The following is a 25166-nucleotide window of genomic DNA, read 5'->3' as shown; positions in this document are numbered from 1 at the left end:
ATAAGAAGAATTGAAAAAGCGTAAGGTTGCAAACAGGATGACAACAGTGAAATCTGATGGATAAGGACTAAGTAAGAAAGTTGTGGCTTGAGAGAGGAGAAAGCAGCAGAAAGAGGGGTCGGGTGAGAAGGTTCTAGGCTGAGGGGGCACAGGGCACGGATGGGCCAGGGTGTGCTGGGAGGGGTCAGGACAGGCTGGACCACCAGCAGGTTGGCCTCACAGAGGGCCCTGCATTGGTGATCCCCTTGACCTGCCCATACTCTTCTCCAGAGGTCATGTGTGGACATGGCCTGGCGAGTGCACGTGCAAGCTAACAAAATACAAACACTCAGATGTTGCAGACAAATTAAAATTTATTGAGACAGACAGAAATGCACCTACCCAGGACTACAGTTAAGCATTTACTATTAACCAAAGAGTCGTGTTCACATTCCAGATAAGTCTATGTGGGAAAGCATTCAGAATTTACTAGGTTTTTCTACTTCGCTATTTCATCTACAATAGGGACAACAAACTGACACTCAGGATTTGGAGGGCTCTCGTTACAATGCTACACATTGAACAGAGACAAATATCAGTGACTTTGAGAAAAAGGTATAAAAAGACCAAAACCACCCACTGTAGAAAGGGCTCTTGGATGTTACTGTACAGTGTGGTCAAGGTAAAAACTAAACAAAACTGTAGATGGCATCCCGTGAAGAGGAGAGGGGCAGACCTGGACAGACATGCTGTCATTCACTGCTGGGCGTGGGAAAATGGGCATAAAGGAGGAGGACCTGATATAATACCTCGAATTCAGTATGAAGGTATTCCCATGCCTAGAATGTTCGTGGAAACAAAAAGACAGTAATATGGTAGACAACTAACCATTGTGGAAGAAAATTCTGGGGCTTAACTTAGATGCCGAGGAAATGGTATCAAATAAAAGAACCATTTATGGAATAAGAATAAAACTATTTACTAAGGAGGTTCCAAAAATGAGCCAGTGAAATTTCGACTCCATATCTGTCTCCAACTAGGAAATGATTATCACAGTACTATTTTTTTTTAATCAAGATTTTTATGTATACTCCATCACTAGCTAAAGGGCTCCTGCCAAAAAAGAGGAAAGCAAAAATTCTTCTAAGGATGAGGTAACTAAAATATCAAATCTTTACTACTTACGCAAAGTACCTTTAAAAAAAATCTAATGCTGTCTCGCCAAAGCGAGGCATGAAAAGTGGCGTTAACGTTGCTCCATTGATTTTGGGTTCCAGTCTTAGGAGGGCTTTTTATTTAATATTTTAATGAATCAAAGTATCTTCTTGGAATGTCTCTGAAAATGAGCATCTCATCACCTTCCTGGGAATTGACTGGTGAGCGCTCTTCTCCATCATTAAGTTAATGCTAAGGATCTTTAAGTGTCGTCTTAATTTGACACTTGTCATAAGATAATTAGGCAGATTAAAATCAGTGTGGTTCACTCTGTTCCTAGAAGTTTCTCTAAGTGAAATCAATTTGTCGATTTTAATTTGTTCTCTTGTGCATTTTTCCAAGCTCAGAGGAGATAGTAACCATGGTTTTCTTTGATGGTCTAAACTGAGATTATTTTTTAGTGTGTCTCGATTCTTTTACACATTCAATTGTAATTTAGCTGCAATTAAGCACCTGTTTTCTAAATTATCATCTCAGAGTTTTGTTCAAGTGAGAAAAAAAAAACAACAACAACTGAAACAGAGGTGAAGGAGTTGAGGTCCCAATACAGAGCTTGCCTATGGTCATCCGATACCTAGGGTCCTGGCTGTACTCATGTCTATCAGGCCAAATGAGTTTGCCATATCAAGTAAGTTCATGTCCCATCTGAGCCAAGTCCAGGGATAATGCCAGTGGGTCTGGCCAATGCAGGGATTGGAAAATACTAGTTTGAGGTGGGCTGGTAAAGTATAAACAAATGGTCAGTTTGGAGCAGGGGCTGGTCAGCTGCCGCTGTAATCATGGTTTGGCTGAGTATATTTTTCGCCTGAGTTTATGTGGTTTCCTTGTAGACTGGCTGGAGTGCAGGAAGGGAAGAAAAACAAATGTGGGCAAGAGAGCCTTGCTGGCTGGCTGATGAGGGCATCCATGTGGGTGGAAACCAGGTGGGGCAGGAGCTTAAGGCCCTGTACTGAGCTAAATGGGGCCACTTTGAAGACTACTCTTTGGTACTTGTATGGGGGCCAGCTTGATAGGGGGAGAAATCCTAAAGACTATAGAGATGATGACCCTACCAAATTTGGAGATAGACTCTAGTCATGAGTTAACTTAGGGAAAAGAAACGCAATGGTAAAGGGCTTTCTTCATTAGTACCTTGACACTTGTGTCGGGGAAGGGATGAGGGCAGGACTAGCTCTTTAAAATCTAGCCCTAGCTTCCCATGTGCTGTCATGGAGTTCTTTCTAGGCCTCCAGCTGAGATTCTTTACAAATGATGAGCGATCAAAAATCTGTAGAGCTTTTATAGCCTCATCATCATGATGTGTGGATAGAGAGCGGCAAAACTGAAACATTGAGTTAAGCATCCTGAATTTTCTTCTGCTAAGGAACAGCGAGGGACTGTCTTCCCAGAGAGCAGAGGGTATGTGTACATGCCTTAGAAAAAGCCCTTGAATAGGTAGGAAGGGAGGGGCCTGCCGCAGACAGGACTGCTGCAAGCCCGAGGGGGGCTTGAGCTGAAATGAGAGAGATGGCTTGTGAAGCTGCCCACGTGGGAGTCGCATGGCTTCTGTAGGGAAAGCAATTTAGGCAGACAGAGGCTTATCCAAATCAAAGAGGCTTCCAATAACTCTGCTGCCGCAGACGGAAGCAGCCTCCTCAGTCTGCGGGCTACAAGTGCCAACTGTTAGTGCAAAAAAGGACTCTGATACACATTTCCTATTCCAGAAATGATGATCCAGGTCTGGACAAGCTGACAAATGTGTAATTGTTTTTCAAATGAGTTTTTAATAGATACCCAAACCCTTTTTTTCTGACAGGTGTGTACAGTCTCTTCTGTACGTACTTACGTGTTTATGTACGTACAGAGAGAAGCATATAGACACCTCTTCTAATAAAGGAGATCAGTTCCCCAAAGGGACTCTTGACTGAATTAAGGCTGTTGTTTGTAGGAAGCCAGATCGAGTAATGTGAAAAACTAATTTGTAATAATAGACCCCAGGGGTGGTGGGGGGGCAGGGGGAACAAGGTACAGTGCGGTGTGTTTTCCACAACATCTACAGGACACAAGAAAAGCACTTAGACACGGTAAGGCCGGGAACCATGCTGTACTAACCACCAGTGTTGGTGATCGCAAAGGGTCTTTGACGTTTGAGGGTAGGGGCTCCCTGCGCTGTCAGAGTCCCACATAAATCACATGCTTGTTGCAAAAAACTCACGGGAGGGAAGGAGGCTCTAACTCAGCCAGCCTTCCCCTGTCTAAAAAACAAAACACAACACCCTTTTTCCCACACGCCGTGTGCAAAATCAGAATGCTCCGGGAACAAGGAGTTGTCTTCCTCCGAACCTTAGGTTGGGTGGAGAGGGCAACAATGGAGAAGAGGCCATGTGCCGTGGAGTCTCAGACACAAATGCAGGAACAGGAAGTGACTTGCAGTGTTGTGCGGACCTCGTGTCCTCCTCCTTGTGGGGACTACCATATGTACCCGACCTCATCCTCTTTCTCGTCGTCCTCGTCCTCGTCATCCTCCGTCACTGCCCGGGCGTGCACCCGCAGCTTCCCCGCTTTGTCCTTTGGTCCCAGCTCCCATTCATCCTCTAGGTCATCCAGCAGGACCACAGAGCCGCCACTGCCAAAATCCCCTGAAGTTTCCTGCTCCTCTTCTGAAACATCATTAAGAAGGAAGAAAAGGTCTGAGGTTAGTTTCTGCTTATGCCTCACGACTTGCTTAACTGTAGGGCAGAATCATGCAGTTCACCTTCTGAACATGAGAGCATCCCTGTCTACCTGGCGTGGACCACAGGCTTTATTCTGATATGAGCCCCAGAATTCTTGAGATGTTTCTACCTTTTTGGGAGGTTTATCTGAGTCACTCTTTGCCTGCAACCGTTTCTGACTGTCAAAAACTGTTGTCCAGTTCATTGGTCATAGTGAGCTCCTGGCACTCGGAAAACTAGCTATGCATTATCTCATGTGATTTCAGGGTTACTTTATCTCCATTGTAACCTCACTCACTGTAGACCATAACGACCTCTACAAAGTCTTCTGCCCAGATCCTCATACAGTGAGTACCTTTGAGTCACCAGAGGTCATTGGGGGCTGCTGCAGAAGGGCTTACTCACCACAGCTCACAGCACCCTGTTTCCTGGAGCCAGCCAGCTCGTTCCCGTATTTATCCACACACCAGCACTGCCCTGTGCTGCCGTGGCACTGCGTGGCTTTGTAATAGCCCTCCTCGTTACACCGAGGTATGAATGCTCCTGGGAGAACGAAAGGTGCAGCTTGAATCAGAGAAGTGCACAGATACTTGAGTTAATGCCCTCAAAAACAGACAAGAGGGCTCACACATCAGACAGGGTATTTACTGCAAAGCCAGCGAGAAAGAATGGCATGCTTGGTTATTACCTAATCAAAATTACAGGGCCCTAGGACTTGCTCAAGGTTAGATAGGATTCCTTCTTGGATGAGTTCTCTTTTTCCCTGTGGTTCTACTCTTATTAATAACTTTTTATTTCAGAAGTTTTTCCAGTTTTATTGAAATGTAATTGACATATAACTGACACACAGCACTGGATAAGTTTAAGGTGTATAGCGCAATGATTTGACTTATATATTGTGAAATGATTACCACAGTAAACTTAGTTTACATCCATCCTCTCATATAGAAAAGTTTTTTTCCTTGTGAGAAGAACTCTCAGGATTTACTCTTAACAACTTTCATATCTACCATACAGCAGTGTTAACTATAGATATCATGTTGTATGTTATATCCCAGCACTTATTTATCTTATAACTGGAAGTTTGTACCTTTGGACCACCTTCATCCAATTTTCCCACTGCCCATACCCTGCCTGTGTTTACCACCAGTCTCAAAGTTTGTTTTTAGATTACACATACAAGTGATCATACAGTATTTTCTTTCTCTGTCTGACTCACTTCACTTAGGATAATGCCCTCAAAGTCCATCCATGTCATCACAATTGGCAGGATTTCCTTCTTTTTTCTGGCTGAATGATGTTCTTCTCATATATATATATAAAAACATATATGAACTTCTTTAGCCATTCATCCGTTGATGAACGCTTAGGTTGTTTCCACATCTTGGCTAATGTAAATGATGCTGCCGTGAATATGGGTGTGCAGGTATCTCTTTGACATAGTATATTCATTTCCTTCAGATATATTCCCAGAAGTGGAATTTCTGGATCATATGGTAGTTCTATCTTTAATTTTTTGAGGAACCTCCATGCTGTTTTCCATAGGGCTGCACCAATTTATAATCCCAGCAACAGTGCACAAGGGTTCTCCTTTTTCCACATCCTTGCCAACATTTGTTATCCTTTGTCTTTTTCATGATAGCCGTTCTGACAGCAGGACCTGATATCTTACTGTGGTTTTGATTTGCATTTCCCTGATGATTAGTGAGGCTGAGCACCTTTTCATGTACCTGTTGACCATTTGAATATCTTCTTTGGAAAAAATGTCTATTCAGTTCCTTTGTCCATTTGTCAAATTGAATTATTTGTGGAATTTTTTGTTTTGTTTTTGCTATTGAGTTGTATGAGTTCTTTATATATATTGATATTAACCCCTTATCTGATATATGGTTTGCAAATATTTCTTCTCATTCCATAGGTTGTCTTTTCGTTTTGTTGATTGTTTTGCTGCGCAGAAGCTTTTAAGTTTGATGTAGTCCCACATATTTTTGATCTTGTTGCTTGTGTTTTAGGTGTCATATGCAAAAACTCACTTCCAAGGCCCATGTCAAGAGCTTTTTTCCTATGTTTTTTTCCTAGCAGTTTTAGTTTCCAGTCTTACATTTAGGTCTTTGATCAATTTCAAGTTAATTTTTGTGAGTGGTGTAAGATAGGGGTCTAGTTTCATTCTTTTTACATGTGAATATCCAATTTTCCCAGCACCATTTATTGAAGAGACTGTCTTTTGAATATATTAGTTGATTGTATATGTATGGGTTTATTTCTGGGCTCTCAATTATGTTCTGTTACTCTATGTGTGTATGTATTTTTATGCCAGTACAACCTTGTTTGTTGACTGTAGCTTTATAATACAGCTGGAAATCGGAAGTGTTCTTCTTTGTTCTTTCTTAGAATTGCTTTGGCTATTTGGGGTTTTTGTGGTTTCATATAAATTTTAGGATTGTGTTTCTATTTCTGTAAAAAAAATGCTACTGGGATTTTTAGAGAAATTGCTTTGAATCTATACATGACTTTGGGTACTATAGACATTTTAACAATATTAATTCTTCTAATCCATGAATATGGGCTTCCTTTCATCAATGTCTTACAGTTTTCAGCATAGAGATCTTTCACCTCCTTGGTTAAATTGTATCATCTGCAAACAAAGAAAATTTTACATCTTCCTTTCCTTTAATGTGCTGCTAGAGAATTTTTGCATCTGTATTCATCTGGGATATTAGCTTGTAGTTTTCTTTTCTTGTAGTGTTTTTTCTGGCTTTAGTATCAAGGTAATGCTGGCTTCATAAAATGAGTTTGGGAGTGTTCCCTCCTCTGAAATTTTTTGGGAAGAGTTTGAGAAGGATTGGTGTTAATTCTTCTCTAAATATTTGGTCAAATTCACCAGTGAAGCTATCTGCTCTTGGTCTTTTCTTTCTTGGGAGATTATTGATTATTGATTCAATCCCCTCACTAGTAACCGGTCTGTTCAGATTTTCTATTCCTTCCTGATTCAATAACATTAATACTTGAGAGAATCATAGGATTTTTTATCCTTTATATGCTTTTAATGAGTGGCACAATTTTTATAAATATATCTTTGCTTTCCTGGAATAAATACTACTTGGTCATGATATATTGGATTCAATTTGCTGATCCTTTTGCATCTATGTTACTAAGTGATAGAGGCATATAGTTTTGTTTCTTCAATTTCTGTATCAAAGCTACTAATTTGTAAAGTGATTCAGGTATGTTTCTTTTTCTATACTCCAGAAGTTTTGTATAAAATGAGAATGATCTCTTCCATGGATTCACCCATAAAAATATTTTGAGCCTGGTGCCTATTTTAGGAGGTGACAGTAGTATTTTGATTTAAAATTAATGTGTTTTTTTTTTTTAATCCTGTTGGGTCTTCTTTTTCTTCATGGCCCATACTCATAGTATCCTTTTCAACTAGGTTTTCGTAATTGCTGTAAGTTGGTTTATAGCAATGGTTTCCAAAGTGTGGGCCCAGGACCAGCAGTTGCATCATCAGTGGGAAACAAACTGCTTAGAAAAGCAAATTCTTGAGCCCACCTCAAACCTACTGAATTAAAGACTTTGAGAGTGGGGCCCAGCAAACTATGCTTTAATAAACTCTTCAAGTGTTTCTGTAGTTCTCAAACTGTGAAGTTTGAGAACTACAAATTTATACTATTCATCTATATCTGAGGTTTACAGCCCATTTTTAAATTCATGAGAGTATTTGAGGCTTTCACATTGTCAAAGTTTTGTCTATTTGATTTCTTTTTGCTTTAGTCTTAACTGTGTTGTCCTTATAGCTTTTTGATTTGAAATTTTAGTGTTTTTTTTTTTCCAGAAATGCATTTGAAGCTATGAATGTTCCTCTAAGTTTCATTTTAGTTGCTTCTCTGTTTTTGGCACATAGTGCTTTCATTTTCATTCAGGGCTAAATGTTTTGTATTTTTACTTTATTTCATCTTTGACTAATTATTAAAAAAAAAAAAACCCAGACATATAAGATTGTGTAACCTCCTTTTTTACTTCTATTTGTGTTGTAGAGAATGAATATCATCTATGATACTTCTTTGAGATGTTTAGTTTGTTTTCTTTTGTGTAATCTATGACAAATGTCATGTGTGTTTGAAAAGACTGTCTATTCTATGCCTATGTACAGGAATACATATATAAAAATGCTAATGAATTATGTTGTTCATTTCTTCTTTTGTATACTTGAACTATAAGTTTTCAAGAAGAGGTATATTGGAGTCTGATTAGGCTATAGATATGAAAACTCCTCCTTGCAGTTCTGTTACTTTGTGTGTGTGTGTTTTTTTTTTAAATTTTTATTTTATATTGGACTATGGTTGATTTACAATGTTGTGTGAGTTTCAGGTGTACAACAGAGTGATTCAGTTATTCATATATATGTATCTATTCTTTTTTTTTTTTTTTTAATTATTTAGGCTGCGTTGGGTCTTCGTTGCTGTGCATGGGCTTTCTCTAGTTGCAGCGAGAGGGGGCTACTCTTTGTTGCGGTGCGCGGGCTTATTGTGGAGGCTTCTCTTGTTGCGGAGCACTGGCTCTAGGCGCGTGGGCCTCAGTAGTTGTGGCTCGCGGGCTCTACAGCGCAGGCTCAGTAGTTGTGGCGCACGGGCTTAGTTGCCCCGCAGCATGTGGGATCTTCCTGGATCAAGGCTCGAACCGTGTGCCCTGCATTGGCAGGCGGATTCTTAACCACCGAGCCACCAGGGAAGCCCTGTATCTATTCTTTTTCAAATTCTTTTCCCATTTATGTTATTACAGAATATTGAGCAGTGTTCCCTGTGCTGTACAGCAGGCCCTTGTTGGTTATCTATTTTAAATGTAGTAGTGTGTACATGTCCATCCCAAACTCCCAATTTATCCCTCCCCACCTCCACCTTTCCCCTTTGGTAACCATAAGTTTTTCTATGTCTGTGAGTCTGCTTCTGTTTTGTAAATAAGTTCATCTGTATCATTTTTTTCTAGTCTGCATATAAGTGATATATGGAAATAATGGAATATTACTCAGCCATTGAAAAGCAACATGGATGGACCTGGAGATTATCATACTAAGTGAAGTCAGACAGAGAAAGACAAATATCATATGATATTGCTTTATATGCAGAATCCAAAAAAAAAAAAAACTATACAAATGAACTTATTTAGAAAGCAAACAGACTCACAGAATTAGAGAATGAACTTATGGTTACCAGGGGGAGTTAGTTGGGGAGGGAGAGACTGGGAGTTTGGGACTGACATGATCATATGGTTTTTATTCTTCACTTTGTTAGTGTGGTGTATCACACTGAATGATTTGTGGATATTGAAAAATCCTTGTGTCCCTGGGATAAATTCCACTTTACCATGGCATATGATCCTTTTAATGTATTGCTGGATTCAGTTTGCTAGTATTTTGTTGAGGATTTTTGCATCTATATTCATTAGTGATATTGGCTTGTAATTTTCTTTTTTGTGGTATCTTTGTCTGGTTTTGGTATCAGGGTGACAGTAGCCTCATAGAATGTGTTTGGGAGTGTTCCTTCCTCTGCAATTTTTTGGAAGAGTTTGAGAAGGATGGGTGTTAGCTCTTCTCTAAATGTTTGATAGAATTCACCTGTGAAGCCATCTGGTCCCGGACTTTTGTTTGTTGGGAATTTTTTAATCACAATTTCAATTTCAGTGCTTGTGATTGGTCTGTTCATATTTTCTATTTCTTCCTGGTTCAGTCTTGGAAGTTTCAATTCTTTCTACGATTTTGTCCATTTCTTCTAGGTTGTCCATTTTAGTGGCATATAATTGCTTGTAGTAGTCTCTTAGGATCCTTTGTATTTCTGTGGTGTCAGTTGTAACTTTTTCATTTCTAATTTTATTGATTTGCATCCTCTCCACTTTTTTCTTGATGAGTCAAAGGGTTTATCAATTTTATCTTCTCAAAGAACCAGCTTTTAGTTCTATTGATCTTTGCTATTGTTTTCTTTGTTTCAGCTCTGATCTTTATAATTTCTTTCCTTACTACTAACTTTGAGTTTTGTTTGTTCTTCTTTCTCTAGTTGCTTCAGGTGTAAGGTTAGGTTGTTTATTTGGGACTTCTCTTGCTTCCTGCAGTAAGATTGTATTGCTATAAACTTCCCTCTTAGAACTGCTTTTGCATCATCCTGTTTTCATTGTCATTTGTCTCTAGGTATTTTTTGATTTCTTCAGTGATCCATTGGTTGTTTAGTAGCATATTGTTTAGCCTCCACATGTTTGTGCTTTTTTCCAGTGTTTGTTTATCTTATAGTTGATGTCTAATCTCACAGCACTGTGGTCAGAAAAGATGCTTGATATTGACTGCAATTTTCTTAACTTTACTAAGGCTTGCTTTGTGACCCAAGATGTGATCAATCCTGGAGAATGTTCCATGTGCACTTGAAAAGACTGTGTATTCCGCTGCTTTTGGATGGAATGCTGTATAAATATCATTTAAGGCCTGTGTTTCCTTATTGATTTTCTATCTGGATGATCTGTCCATTGATGAAAGTGGGGTGAAGTCCCCCACTATTATTGTGTCACTGTCAATTTCTCCTTTTATGTCTGTTAGTATTTGTCTTATATACTGAGTAGCTCCTATGTTGGTTACATCTATAGTTACAATTGTTATAATGTTACATTTTGTTTTAAAGTTATGGGTATACCAATTGATGACATAACAACATAGTAAATGTAACATTTCAGCAAGATAATAATACCTCTTTCTCTTAAGAATTGAAAACAAAGTATTTGCTCTTGTCATATTTTCTCAGTCTCATAATAAATGAGTTTGGCCCAGTCACATTTATGGTGATTACAGATATGCGTGTTTTTATATCTACCACTGTATTTTGTGTTTGCTATCTTCCCCCTTTCCTGCTTTCTTTGAAATGATCAAGTTTTCTTTATTCTATGGTTGTCTTCCATAGGTTTAAAAACTATTCTTTTTCCAATATTTTTACTGTTACCTTGAAATATGCACTGAGAAGCATATTTTTTTCTTAATAAAATCTAAAGTTAATCTATATTTTCTTTTATTCCTGAATAAACCAGACATATTTTTATCACATTTTTCTCACTGACCCCAACAGTCTGAAATTTTAATTCTACCTTGATATCAAAACATTTTTATAGTTCATATTTGTTTAGATTTAGCAGCATGCCTTATTTATTTTCCACATTGTATCTCAATAATTCCTTCTGGTATTGTCTGTCTTCTGCATATTAAAACCTTTAGTAAGTCTACAGTTAGTAAGCTTACTGAATCTGTGGTTTGAGAATATGTCTGTCATCACACTTGGATGATCACTGAGATAAATTTAACATTCTAGGTTCAAAGTGATTTCCTCTCAGCACTCTGAAGATAATATTTTCTCTTCTTAAGTCAGTGATACCAATCTGATTCTCACTCAACTGTAGGTAATATTTATGACAGTTTTTAGTTTTCATTTTTCTTAGGGGGCATGTGTGTTTGTTTGATGATTGTGTGCTCATCCACTATGGGACAATTCTCCTCAGTGTAACCTGAGTAGTAACATTTATCAGCCATGTGAAGATGGAGGTTTCTGTTTACCACTGGCTTCTACTGCCTAATTTTATTTGTGATTTTTTTTTAGAGTGACTGTTTGTTTTTAAATTGACCTTTTATTTTATTTCATAGAACAGATCTGGAAAGAAGAGTGGCATGGCAGACAGAAACCTCAGATCCAGCTGATTGTAGCAACTGCTCACCAAGCTATTCCAAGATGACCACGTTCTCAAAGATCACAGCTAGGAAGTTGCCCCCAGAAAAATCCCTTCTAAGTGACAGGTAAGTCTGCTGGTGCTGCAATCAGAAGTAGTGACCATACTCTTAGTTAGTTGCTCAGCCAGCACCCCTGGTCTTGAGGGAACAGAAGGAAGGACAAAAAAAAAAAGCAGATGCTTTCAATAACCAAAAAGCAGAGAAGTTTTTGAGGACAAGTAGAAAGCTGAGGAAATGCTGATCCTCCTCCTTGAGCTGCAGTTGGAAAACAAGAGCAGTTAATAGACCAAAAAAAAAAGCATACTGGGTTGAGGCCCCCAGGTTGGTAGGAAGCAGATGCTGCTCTCTATATCTATAATGTAATATAGAATTACCATTTTTTTCTAAGTAGGCAGTAATTATAACTAACTATAATTTGTTATTGCTAGGAATCTGAATGCCCCTGAATACACATGTGTTATATTAGGAGATTTCCCCATGCAAAAAATAATTTGTAAGCAGAGAAATGGTATTTTTATGAGTCAGCTAGAATAATATCCCTATGTGGGGAGATGTGGTAAAGTGAGCTTTAAGCCTAGGTGGGATTCACAGTAGGAAAGTGGGATTCACAGTAGGAAAAAGATAGGCCTTTCATTCCTGTGAACTGGGGAAAATAAAAGATGAGACATTTTATCTGAGGCCACCTACTTTAAAAATATCTCATTATCAATGAAGCAGTAAGAAGATATCCATGCATCCAAAAATAGTACTTTCTATTAGTTCTCTTAAGCACATCACTCAAACCCAAAATAACCTCGCACGTGGAAGAATCAGATCCTTGAGCACAAGTCCTTGCACTGGAGGAAAGCCCAATGGAAAAGAGATCCAGAAAGATGCTTTTATGTATTCAACGCTGGAGAAGAACCTACACTCAGGTCCAGATCACAGTGACTTTGGAGTTCTTGGTGAGCTGAAAAGGGTGTTATCAGAAGTGGAAAGTCTAAGGCAAGCCAGTGAAATAAGTAATTTTCAAAAGTAGAAGGAAGGAAGTAAGATGCACTTTGAGGTGGCACAAACATCAGATGAAGAGGAATGGCCAGACTTCACAGACCAATCTGCAAAAAACGTGCCCGTTTCCTTCAAGAAAATAGATAAATGCCTGAAATGGCAGGCAGTTTAGGGGGTGAACCTGCTTCTGAATGCTTAACAAGAATAATTCGTGTTGTAGCTGTCAGCTCTCTTTTTAAAAAGCAAGGGAAGCAGTGCAGGCTCTTTTTTGGGCAATGGCCTGGTCTGCGTGCTGCAGAAAGGAGGGTTTGGAGCTAAAGGGAGCCTTCAACAGCCAGCATTTGTTACCTTTACCTTGCCCACAGATTTGCATGTCAGGGAAAAAACACACTCGCACAACCCACTTGCTTCCTTCCACCTCAACATTTGGACAAAAGGTAAGAGGAGAAACGTAGAGACAGGGTCCAGTGATCATGCACATGAAGCAGAAACATGTTTAAGTGCACTCGAGTCCTTGGACCCTGTCTGATAAATTTAGAAGGGACTCAGCTCATCTTCCTCCTTGAATGGACAACTTGATCTGGAGAATATAGGAAATTCTGTAATTTATAGATCTTATCATTTTAACTTGGAAGGAACACTTGAGAGCTCCGTTTAATGGCCATACGTGAAAGAAGGAAAAGCCAAGATCAGGGAGGGGTTAGCTCGATTTCAGCCTGGTGACCTGCCCACTGGTCATGGGCTGACCTTTGACGTCTCCTCCCGCTGATGGCGCATGCAGCATTTCTCAGCCAGCTAACTGAGCCTCAGAGACGTCCTGTGGACTACCACATATCACCAGCTTCCTGGAAGAGCCCTGTCTCAGGTAAAATGAGGCATTTCTTTCACAAAACACTGGTCCCTAATTGAATAACCAGGGCTGTGCTCAATATTACAAGAGACACGGATGGTTTAATTAGTTGTTTAAATGAGTGGCAAGAAATGGTACTTACCCAACAGGCTTTTCCCCTTGCTCAACTTCTGAATCCTGTTCATTTCATTCTGGCAAGGGAGACCTAAAAATAATTTATGAAAGTCAGTTTCCAGATGGTAAGGGATATGATTGCTAATGATTGGCTTCACTCTTGACATGAAATGTAGACAATGACACACCTGGGAGTGGAATTACTCCATCTGCTGTTACTATGCAGCAAAACAAATTCAGGCCATTAGTGGCACTCATTTTAAAAAAACATTTTATACCACTAGGTACTTAAAATAGTATTGGGGGGCTACTTGCACTGTATAGGAACCTTTCTTCCCACCACCCATTCAAGCAAATACCAAGTGTCTCATCAGTGATTTCATTATTTACTTCCTTATATAAAGAAAAAAAGTCTCTTATCAGCCAAGACTTCTATGAGCTGAGAACCAGGATGATAGGTTACTAGTGGGTACGTGTGTTGAATCCACAGACTGGGACACATACTTAATCTACCCCAGGTCTTACTGCAGGATAGAAAGATGATTAGAATGGCTACTTCCGACCTCATGGGCTCACTACCCCAGGAAAGTAAAGCACAGGCCTTAAGGGACAACTATGAAGATACAGAAGAGGAGATCTAGAGGGACAGAAGGGTGACACCTTAACTCTGGGCTTTGCCACCTCCTAGGTAAGTACTTTGGGCCTGTCTCTTTCTGTCTCTCAGCCTCCAAGTCTTCAGTGATAAAACAAACATGTGTTATTACAAACGAGCTCAAAACTGTCCATTCTCAAGTGAAGGGCTGATACAGTGGGAGCCACATGGCTAAAGTAGGGCATATGAAAGTGTGGGGTACCCTTTTGACTTCCACTCCAAGCAAAAAGAAAGGCGACCTCACTAATCTTAATTTTACTGTGACCGGCCTTTGCAGATGCTGTGGCTCTGCTATCTGCTCATGGTTCTCCAGCAAAGACCATGACATTTGGATTCTCAGGGCACTTACCCTACCTCTGTAAGCACAAGTGTGGGGTCTGCAGAAGGTACCTGACTGCCTATTTACCTCTGTTACCCTTCGGATTTCACAATGCCACCTGGTCTTGCTGCTCATTCCTTGAGAGAAACTGACTATCAAATACATGTTTTTGACTTCTGGGTTTACGATGATTTCAGAGTACAGGAGAAAGATACCACCTGAAACCAACAAAAAAGAGCCCAAACTCCATCTTTGATGATTAAAAGTAGCATCTATAGCAAATAATGAACATTTTTCACTGAATTCTCAGAATGCACCAACGAATGTTTTAGAACTTTCTCCTAATTAATTTAATCTTTACAGTCACCATATGAGGTAGGTACAAATGGAAATGCTCACCTCACTATGAAGAAATACGGAGAAAAAAATCTTTAGGCGTTTAGACGACTGCTCCTAAAGAAGCATCACAATCATAAACACTCGCCCAGTTTACTAGGAAGAGAGTTTCTAATTGTCAGGCCCCTTTCTCAAACTGTCCTATAGTAATTTTAAAAACTCTACTTATTGAAAGATAAGTAAAAATGAATCAAGACTGAGACCTACTATAAATGCTGCAAGAAAAAGAGAGGAACGAACAAGAAAAAACTTCAGATGAAAAATTTGTAACAGAAAATGTATGCTGCTGAGAAGAAAATATTTACCAAAGATTCTAATGAAAAAAGACCGTCTACAAGTATTTTAATGCACAGATGATACAAAAGCTCAAGGATATAAATGACATAAAAAGAGGAAAATTAAGCCGTTAAAGAAAGGAAGGCTATATCTGAAGCAACAAAACTGATGTGAAACGTCCATGTGACTGATGAGAAGAGACTAAACACGTGGGACAAGAAAGTTTTAATTCTAGAGCTCAAAAGAGCTTAACATGTCTCAGGAAAAAGCGATTGATTGATATAGCCTGAGCAAAAATAAAACATGTCCAAGGAAGTTCATATCCGTGAAAGGTAAAGAATCCTTTTGGCTTCCAGGCAAAATGGTTACATCACCACCAAAAGGGAGAAAAATTCATATGGGTTCACTCTTTCAGTAACTACATCCAGGGCTAGGAGAAAAACGTTAAGGTATCAAGAAAGCAAACTATGATTCCAGGAAGTTTATACTTAGCATCTTTGCTTCTGTATAAAGGAAATTTATATATTTTCAAACATTCAAAGACTAATTCCCATGAGAACTTCTGAAAAAACTTCTAAAACTTGGCAATAAAGAATGATCTCAAAACCAGTCAACACGAAGAGTTTAAAAGTGCTCTTTAAAAGCTTTATTGGGCCCAAGAGGTACCCAGATCCTTAAATGTAGAATATCTACAAATTAACCATAATAAAAATACAAACTATGAATACCTATGGCCTATAGCTAAAGGGGAGAAGTACACAAAATAAGAAACAAAGAACGACAACAAATTATTCTGCTCAACTCCTCCTAGATGCCATTCTTTTCCATAGGTGGGTCCTGGCTCCCTCCCACAGTTGCTGAAAGGGCAGCCTATCTGGAGACATCGCATGTGGCTAGGGGCTCAGCTGTGTCTCGTGGTTAAGGCAGTTACTTCCCTCTCGGGGCCCTGGCATTACACCTCCAGGTGAAGTATTAGCAATGAGGCTTCACTTCACTCAGCCTCAACCTGGAGCTAAAGCCACATGAATTCGTATGAACTCAAGCCCAAAGCTATCATTAAGCTTAATGCTGAACCACCGCAAGCATTCCTACTGAAGTAAAAAGCATGGCTGTTATTTAACATCGATTTGGAAGAACTACCTGATGTGATTAGAAAGAAATGAGGTATAAAAATTGAAAAGAGAGAGAAAAAATTATCACTATTTGCAGATAATATGACTGCACACCTGAAATATTCAAGGAAACCAACCAGAAGAACTATCATAAATAAAGTGAGGATTTAGTATGGTGGCCGGGAACAAATTTAATAGTGAAGCAATCACCAGTGAGGAAATATAATGGGAAAAAATGGATTTTGTCTATACTGGCAACAACAATAAACACAAGGGAAGTATAACATCTGTGAAAACAAAACTTGTAGCTTGCTGGTTAACGGACAAATCCTGTTCTAGGATAAAAGGGTTCAATATTATATAGCTATCAACTCTCTCTAGATTAATCTAATTTTGCCTGATTCTAAAAGAAATACCAGTAAGTTTTTTTTTAATTGAATGAACTGATTATAAAATTCAAAGAGTTCAAACATATAGGACATATAACAATATTCTGAAAAAAGATTAATGGTAGGAGAGAGTGGTCCACTAAATAATAAAACATGTCAACTAGTAGGACAGAGCACCCAGGAATAGACAGATATACATAGAGCATATAGGAGTTTTATATATGATAGAGGAAGCATTTCAAACTAGTGGGAGAAAGATGGGTTAGTCAATAAATGACAAATGGGCAAGTGGACAACCATCTCAAGGGATCGGGGCTGGGACCCTACTTGACTGCACACACACAAAAAACTAAAGTGATAAAAGACTTCAATAAACAAACAAAACCCCACAGAGGTACTAAAGAAAACAAAAGAGAATTGCTTTACTATCTCACAGTGGGAAATGCCTTTCTAAGCTTAACGTAAGCCTTATGGCTTCTAAGAAGCCCCAAAATAAAAGATGGAGAAATTTGACTATCTATCTTAAAATTTTAAATTTCACCCTAGCAAAAATGCACATAGTCAAATTTGGGGAAAAAAATCTATTTGCAATACATATGATGAGACCAATTCCAATGTCTTAGTATAGAGAGAGTTCCTACTAAAAACAGAAACACATAAGAACCTAATCTGAAGAAAATGTACAAAAAACAAAGACATTAAGGATCTTACACTGACTTTGGGAATTATGTAGCAAAGGTTCCTACGCCCATCTTACAGATGGAAAAGCTGAGGCACAACAGTTAAAAGATTTTCCTAAAAGGAGGAGTGGAATGACACACTCCTTAATTATGCTCCTGGGTTTTCCCTACCATGCTGAAAGTGGAGGTCAGTGAGGAGAAAAGAGCGTTTGCTTTATTCTCTAGCTGTGTCTTTCTGCTTGCTGATCCCTATCTCGCCAGTACGTGATAGGGGGCCCTTCCCTGCACAGCATGGCGGCCCTGCCCTCTGAGCCCCACCTCCCTCCTGCCTTACCTCCAGGCTTCTGGAAGCAGTAGCACCACTCATTGTTAGAGAGCTTGCCATCCTTGAAGGAGTCACAAGAATTGAAGAGAGGCTTGATACAGGGCTCGTACTTATCCAGGTAGATGGCGTTGATCTCTGAGTGGTCAAGCAGGAGGTCATAGTTCATGTCCAACTTGTTGAACATCCAGCCCAGGGAGTCCTTGCAGATGGGAAGGATGCTGGTGTCAAACCCTGTAGAGGGAAGGACATGTCTCAGCTGCCACCAAGCCCTCTCTCTCCACCTGCTCCCCTGATGCTTTCCCCCTCCACGGGTACAGTCTCAGCAGCCTTCTACCACAACATGTGGTGGTGGTTGGTTGGTTTTTAAATGAAACAATCTAAAATGTGCTAAAACAGAAGTCGGCATTTGAGGAGAATACGTTCTAAAGGGAATAAATCCCCAATGCTAATTTATCATCTGTGATGTAAATAGGGGTTTTCATTTACCAGACTTGCTTAAAACAGGGGATGCCTGAAAGGAAGAGTACAAACGTGGTGAGTAAGAGGACTAAAGGATAATACTGCAAACTATGCTTTTATATTGAGGAAAAAAAACTACTTGAAAAACCAAAACAAAACAACTATCGTAAAAGGATGGCAGTGAGATGAAACTCTGTGGCACAATCCAGAAGCACTGATTATATCCCAAAGGACTGTTCAATCCAAGCAGTCTGAACATTAATGGGAAAACAAGCCAGGGTACCTGCCTCTCCGTTCCCCATTTTTCTTTTCTGCAATCCCCTCAAGAGATACATGACATGGAATCATGTATGACTCAGAAAATTATTTCTTTTTTATTTCCCGGGGTGCGGGGAGGAGGGTGGGTTTTCTTAAAGAATTATTTGTTTCTACAGTGGAAACTGTATGCACTCGAATAATAACACTTGGCTTAACACTCGGGATACTGAGTGTACTGTAGACAAACCCCAGAGAAGGCATGCCCCGCATGTAAAACTCATCTTTCTTTCGGAATCAAAGCACCGGACAATGTTAAATTATTCCATAATCTGGATTTCTAGGACTGGTTTTATTTTCCCCAGAAAAATGATGAAAAGAGTTCACTTTTGTGTTACTGAAGGCACTCTTCTCAGCATTTTATACTTAATTATCTCACTGAATCCTTATAACAGCCCTAAGAGATGATGCTTTTATCCTCCCTATGGATTATAGACAAGAAGCTCGAGATTTAAGTTACTTGCTCAAGGTCATACAATTGTGGGGCTGGAATTCAAGCCCAGGTGGCCCAACCCTGAGTCTACATTCTCAGTCCCTCCTCTCCCAGGGCTGCCTCTGCTTCGCATGACACAGGCGCCTCCTACCCTGAGGACATCCAGTTGGCTTGGGCGCCAAGTTTAGGGATGAGCAATGCCAGGGCTGCTGCAGTGACTGTCACTGAGGATCCTAAGGGGATCGATTGACCCTCTAGGGTTCTAACCTACAGCCTGCTCATCAGGCTCTATATGCCTCACCGGGGACCCCTGCTTAGTCAGCAGGATGTAAGACAGAGAGCAAAGCTTGCCCACCCTTTAAAGTAGCATCTTTACAACAGGGTCTTTGCCGTCCAGAAGCCAGTAGCCTAAGTGTTGCACCTTCTCCCCTGAGCTCTCACAGAAGCCTGTGCTTCCCCTCATTGTCAGTGCCTGTAAATTAGACCCTAAGCTCCTGAGGGCAAAGACTCTCTTGTTCCCTTCAGTAGCCTCAGCCAGTACAGGCACACAGGAGGTGCTCAACAGAAGAACCTGTTGAGAGAAGTTTTCTAGCTACTGCAAAGTTTACTTACCCGTTCCAACATAAAAAAATCTTTCCATTTTTAAACTTATACCTTTTGATATCTTAAAGCACATCTTAGAAAAGATCCTGATTTTCAAGAAGAGAGACTATGGAACATCATCTGGCCTCTTCTTTGACTGAAGGTCATGACTGAACAATCTCTGTGATGATGATGTCCTCAGGGGCGACTGAATAAAGGAAGATAATTGACTCTGACACTAAATGGCTCCACACTTTTGTACAGAATATTTTATGTAATATGCATATCTATTGTTGAGTAACCGAAAAGAAGTGCCAAGCTGGCTGGGCAGTAGGCTAAGGTCAAGCCCACCCACACCTATTTGGAAGGCTCTAGAAAAGAGGCACCTGCATCTGATATCCAGGGCAACAGAGCAGCCCTTCTGGCTGGCCCTGAGCTCATGGCACTTCTAGGGTTCCGTGGTTTTTGTTCAGAAAGCCCAGGGACTCAGCGGCTCCTGGAAGATCCCTGGGAAAAGCTTCTAGAGACTATCTATCTGTGAATCAACTGTCCACAAACTCCCAAGGAAACCTTTGGCGGGGATGGAAAGAAAGACTCTTACATCCCCCTTCCCACAGATACAACCCCAGGACCCACTCTTTGGACACTTAGCATTTGCTTCCCAGAATCTACCTCTCCCTTACGGTAAAAAAGATCCAAACTGGTGAAAGAATTGTCCACTAGGATCAACATTCTCTACTAGTATCTCTAGATGGCTATGAACAGCAAAGGATAAACCCGAAATTAAGAAGATCATTCTAATTTGGGCTGAGGACCAGAATGCTGGTTAAACTCTGGGTCCCACCAATTGCCAGTATCACTTCTTCCCTACTTAGTTCAATCCAGGAGCGTTACATTCAGAAATCCTGTCCACACAAGCGTGGCATCAGGGATGGGGTGAAATACTCTCTGCTTTAAATAACGTGTGTTTTTCTATTTTGACAAATCAATATAAAAATCTCTACACAGAAAAGGCTGTGGCAAAGCTCCACACATCTCAACAACTGTATTGTTGAGTAAGCCGTTCTGTGCCAATCGGCCACAGTGTGCACGAGCTCGCCCCTAATGGCCTTTGCGTTAAAGGCAGTGAGAGGCTCCGTCAAGGTACAAACAGGCAGACCTACTCGGAGTTTTCTCTCCAGCTTATGGAGAGGCTCTGGGTATGGTCTCTGCCAGTTCAGTGATGGCGGAGGGAGCACTTGTATGGGAGTTTATCTATGAAAACAAAATGCAATCTGATTAACGTCCATAAAGCTAAGTTATCAAAGATGTTTGCTACCGTGTTGCTTGTAATAGCTGAACATTAGGAACAACTTCAAACCTCCCAAATAAAGGTCTAATTACATAAATTATGTTGTATCTATACATTGAGATTCTATATAGTGATTACAAGGCAGAATACTACTCAACAGCCTAGAAAGATAGTCATAGTGTATTGCTGGATGATAAAAGAAGGCCAAAAGACAGTCTGTAAAGTGTATGTGTGTATATACATACACACACAGACATAAATATTTTTTTCTACGTGGCAAGGAAACATTTGAAGTATATGCCATGCCACGACGTGCTTACAGTTGTTAAAATGGTGTGTTTCTATACATTTTTTAATTGAAGTATGCTTGATGTACAATATTGTGTTAGTTTCAGGTGTACAGCATAGTGATGCAGTATTTTTGCAGGTTATTACAAGATAATGGCTATAATTCCCTATGTTATATAGTATATTGTTGCTTATCTGTTTTATACACAGTAGCTTGTTGTTTTGGTATCTTTACATATACTTATATTTTCCAAAAGGACTGTACTAATAAACACATGATAATTTTGCAAGCAGACTTTAAAAAACATAAGTTGTTGTAGTATTTTCTTGATTCTAAGGCATTTCCCTCTCCTCCATATTTTAATGTTTCTGAAACGGGGGCATATTTCAAGTCAGTGTATACGTTTAACTTAGTGTTTCTTTTAACAACCGCATCTCGGGGTGGTCAATCAACGACATCCAATAACTGAGGAGGGAATGTGGTGTTTAAGATGAAATAAATTAGCGAGAGTAAAGCGGTCTTACTGCCTTGGGCTGTGTCGGAGCTGGTGGGCTTGACGACCCTGTTTGCATCCTCATGAAGGGCTCCAAACCAGTCTTTGAGCCGGGACGCGAGGTTCCTCAACTCCTTGTCCGTGCAGGCTGGAGAAAAGCAGATGGAAGAAACAGTGAGTCCGTGGGCCTTCTCCTCTTTTGAGCTCTCTACTCTCAACGTGGGATGCTCCTAACAGACCTTCCTCTCCAACCAGGATACAGCTCCTTACGCCACTGTGAAAACGCCCCGAAGATGCTGCTCTCACAGGTACAGAGTATGACAAAGTGAGAGCCGAGACGCCCATGGCAAGCAGCACCACGCACAACTGGACTTGGGCTGCCTTGGCGCTCTGAAAGCAAGCTGGGATGGCCTCGCGATCACGCACCAGCCTCCAAAGACCGTCACGGGTCCCTTTTGCTAACCCGATCAAACTTGCTATTGCAGTTGCCAGAGAAGATGTTTTCCACTGAACTCATGCCAAGAGATGAACATTTAGGAATAGCTAATGCTCTTAGGGAAAGGCTGCCTGGGACACCAAAAGATCCCAGTAAGAGCGACTCTCAATTTTGCTTTAGCCCATGTTTGGGTTTGTGGATGTGGCTTATGTTGCCGGCCTTTGAACAGACTGACTTGACTCTCCCCTATGGACAGATGGATGCCTTGTCCCTGGAAGAGTCCTTTCTATATGCAGCCTATCTTTAGCTATCCGGCTCATCTTTTAGGGTATGACAGAGCAAGGCCAACGAATACTCCTGAGAACAAGAAGAAAATCCAGATGGGTGGATGGGTAGGTGGGTGCAGGCTATTTGACAGTCTCATAGAGAGCTAAGACTGGAGGAGAGAAATCCCCAAAGGAGAGACAATGGTGCAGAGGAGGGAGCTGACTTTCCCTAGCTGCCTGATTTTACCCTAATTCTGGGTGCTGAGAATTCTGACAAAGGGTCCAGGCAGTGGGCCACTCCCAAGAGGCAGAAAAACCAGCAATGCATTTAGCAGTTGTTTGCATCTAGAGGGACAGGAATTAGAGAACTGAGGAGGTAAAGCCTCAGTAAATAAGAAGTGAACCCCACAACTGACAGTTTTCCCAAATTCTAAAGCTGCAGGAGTCAGGCTGTGAAGCCAAGCAAGCCACATTACAATGCAGAGCCAGGTTCTGAATGTCTCACGGTGCTGACAAGATGTAGATTAAGGCTAGAACCTATCAGTGCGGAGAGACCCCAGCGGAAGGCACGGGGGTAGTGACGGATGAGCAGAGGGTCTCACTCAAACTCCCATCCAGCCTTCACTAAGTGCGGGCTCTCACTCAACTGAGGCGATCAGCCCCCACCTGCGCTGCAAAGGGATGAATCCCCTCCAGAAGACAATACTATGCAGAGCCTCTCCTCATTTTTATAGTTCATGTCTGCTTTCAGGAAAGCCCATCTTTCCTGAGGCTGGGGCTTGGTCCTTGATGGAGAACCTCCAAACCTCCCAGCCCTCAGGCAGGAAAGGACTCTCTTGCCCTCCATCTGAGGGGAGGTGGTGAGCAGACCCACACTGGGTCTGTGCAACCTCAGTGCACTCGTGTATAGCTGCTTCCTTCCTTCCAGCCAGGAACCAGAGCTAAACTCTATAAAGCATGGAGTGTGTGGCCATTGTTTATACCCAGGTTGCTAACGACCTCAAGACAATACCTGGCGTTCAACAACCAGGACACGACTGTATCTTAAAACACCAGGCAGGCAATGGCACTGAGGACCGTCTGGAGAGGCAGCAGGGTATATAAGGGCTCTGGGGTCTCACTGCCTGCTGTGAATCCCAGCTGGACCACTGGCTGGGTGACTCAAGCCAGCCACTTAACCCCTCAGCGCCTCCGTTTCGTCACCCGTAAACTCAGGGTATCATTATGTGACTATAAATTAGATGAGGTGTGTTAGAGGGCTTAGCAAAGCACATGGTATATAGTAATTACTCAGCATGTGCCAGCTATGATTTTTATTACCTCTATGAGTGTTTTTATTTTTAAATTGACAACTTATCGGTAGTTTGGAGCAAATAGAACAGCATTCAGAAAACCAGTAAGACAAATATACCTAAACAAACACAACTGGCTTTGGCCACACAGGAAACAGGTGAACACACATACCTGTGCTATCCAACACAGTTACCATGAGCCATATGTGGCTATTTTCATTTAAATTAACTAAAATGAAATAAAAGTCAACATTTAGCTCCTCAGTTGCACCCACCCCATTCCAAGTGCTCAGTAGTCACACTCGGCTAGCTAGCGAATGACTCCATCTGGGAGAGCGCAGATACAGACTATTCCCAGCACGGCAGAACGTTGTATGGCGAGCGCTGGATGAAGTTAGCCATCCCTTTGGGATTTCCAGCTTTTGGAGGTCCATCATGATATCCTGACACGCAAGCCTGTGCCTCCAGTCCTTCCCTCCAATCTGTAGAGATTAGCCGAGGAAGGAGATCACAAGCTCGCTCAAGCTGGGAACCCGCATCTCATGCTGAGCCACGTGCACAAATAGGAGGAGGAGGAACCGTGGCTGATGGCGGCACCACACGGCTCTGCCAGGTACCAGGACTGGCCCCCGGGCGCAGGCCCCCACTAACATGCTTATCGGCCCCAACTCAGACCCTCTGGGGAATAGAAGGCCCTCTTTTCTGACTTTTCAGACAGTGCACAGCTCTGAACAGGAGAGGAGGTGGTCTGTTTCTCCGAGGAGAATGGGCTCTACAGTCAATCTCACATTTGAAAAATGGAAAATTAATAGCATCTATTTCTTCCTGATTGCCATGCACACCATCTATTCTAAATGTTCTTTGAGCAGAGAAAATTGCCAAGTCAACTTGCAAAGGAAATGAATCCCCATCTCACACTGCAGGATAAATTAGTCAGTCATGTTTAACTAAACCCTGACAGATGTGCAGTTAATCTATATCTTTAGAAGGCGGCTGAATTCCCAGCCGACTTCCCAAAGTACACAGGCTTTGGATGGCTGATGGAATCAGGGGCTGGAGTCTTGAAGGAGCAAATCTGTCGCTCAGGGAGAAGTCCTCAAGCAGGACGCCACTGGCCTGGGTAGAGAGAGATCAGAAAGCTGAATCGGAGATAGGAGGCGCTCAATTACTGGGCCCTGTTCACTCAGTGTCCTCAACCGAAGGGTCCTTACAAGGACAAAGTCAGGCACAGTCTGCCTGGAGCCAGATACATCCCAGAGGAAAAAATAATCAAAGACGACAGCACAGAGAGAGCTATTTGCTCAGATTTGGTATTCTAGCCATAACAGGCTGGCAATGGGAGAAAAGCGCTTGCCTTTTAAGATGCCTATTACAGCCCCTGATAAAGGTCGGAAAGGAGGACTAACGCTTTGAGAAAGAGGGGACCCGAAGGGTACCTCTCACACACTCGGTTCCTTCCTGGGGGAAAAGTAATTTCTGTGTGGAGGAAACCGTAAGACCACATCCACCTGCCGTCTCACACTCTGCCTGGAGGGGGGGCAACTCCTGTGATTTCTAGAGGGGTGTCTGA

General features: G+C 41.3%; 1 protein-coding gene across 1 annotated transcript in view; it reads right to left on the bottom strand.

Moving 5' to 3' along the window:
* Positions 1 to 335: 335 nt before the first annotated feature.
* The window catches only part of SPOCK1 (SPARC (osteonectin), cwcv and kazal like domains proteoglycan 1), a 552150-nt gene continuing 527319 nt past the window's right edge, over positions 336 to 25166 (bottom strand). Inside the window, exons 7-11 of the mRNA XM_082454646.1 lie at positions 21634 to 21750; positions 17750 to 17971; positions 13620 to 13682; positions 4293 to 4430; positions 336 to 3833 (exon numbers count right to left, since the gene is read on the bottom strand). Coding sequence (XP_082310772.1) covers positions 3643 to 3833; positions 4293 to 4430; positions 13620 to 13682; positions 17750 to 17971; positions 21634 to 21750 — 731 coding nt within the window. The 3' untranslated portion in view covers positions 336 to 3642. The remainder of the gene's footprint in view (positions 3834 to 4292; positions 4431 to 13619; positions 13683 to 17749; positions 17972 to 21633; positions 21751 to 25166) is intronic.

Source organism: Balaenoptera physalus (assembly GCF_965194825.1).
Source record: "Balaenoptera physalus genome assembly, chromosome: 3".
In the NCBI taxonomy this organism is placed as follows: domain Eukaryota; kingdom Metazoa; phylum Chordata; class Mammalia; order Artiodactyla; family Balaenopteridae; genus Balaenoptera; species Balaenoptera physalus.
Note: the sequence above shows the minus strand (reverse complement) of the source record. Positions and strands in the feature narration are given on the sequence as shown.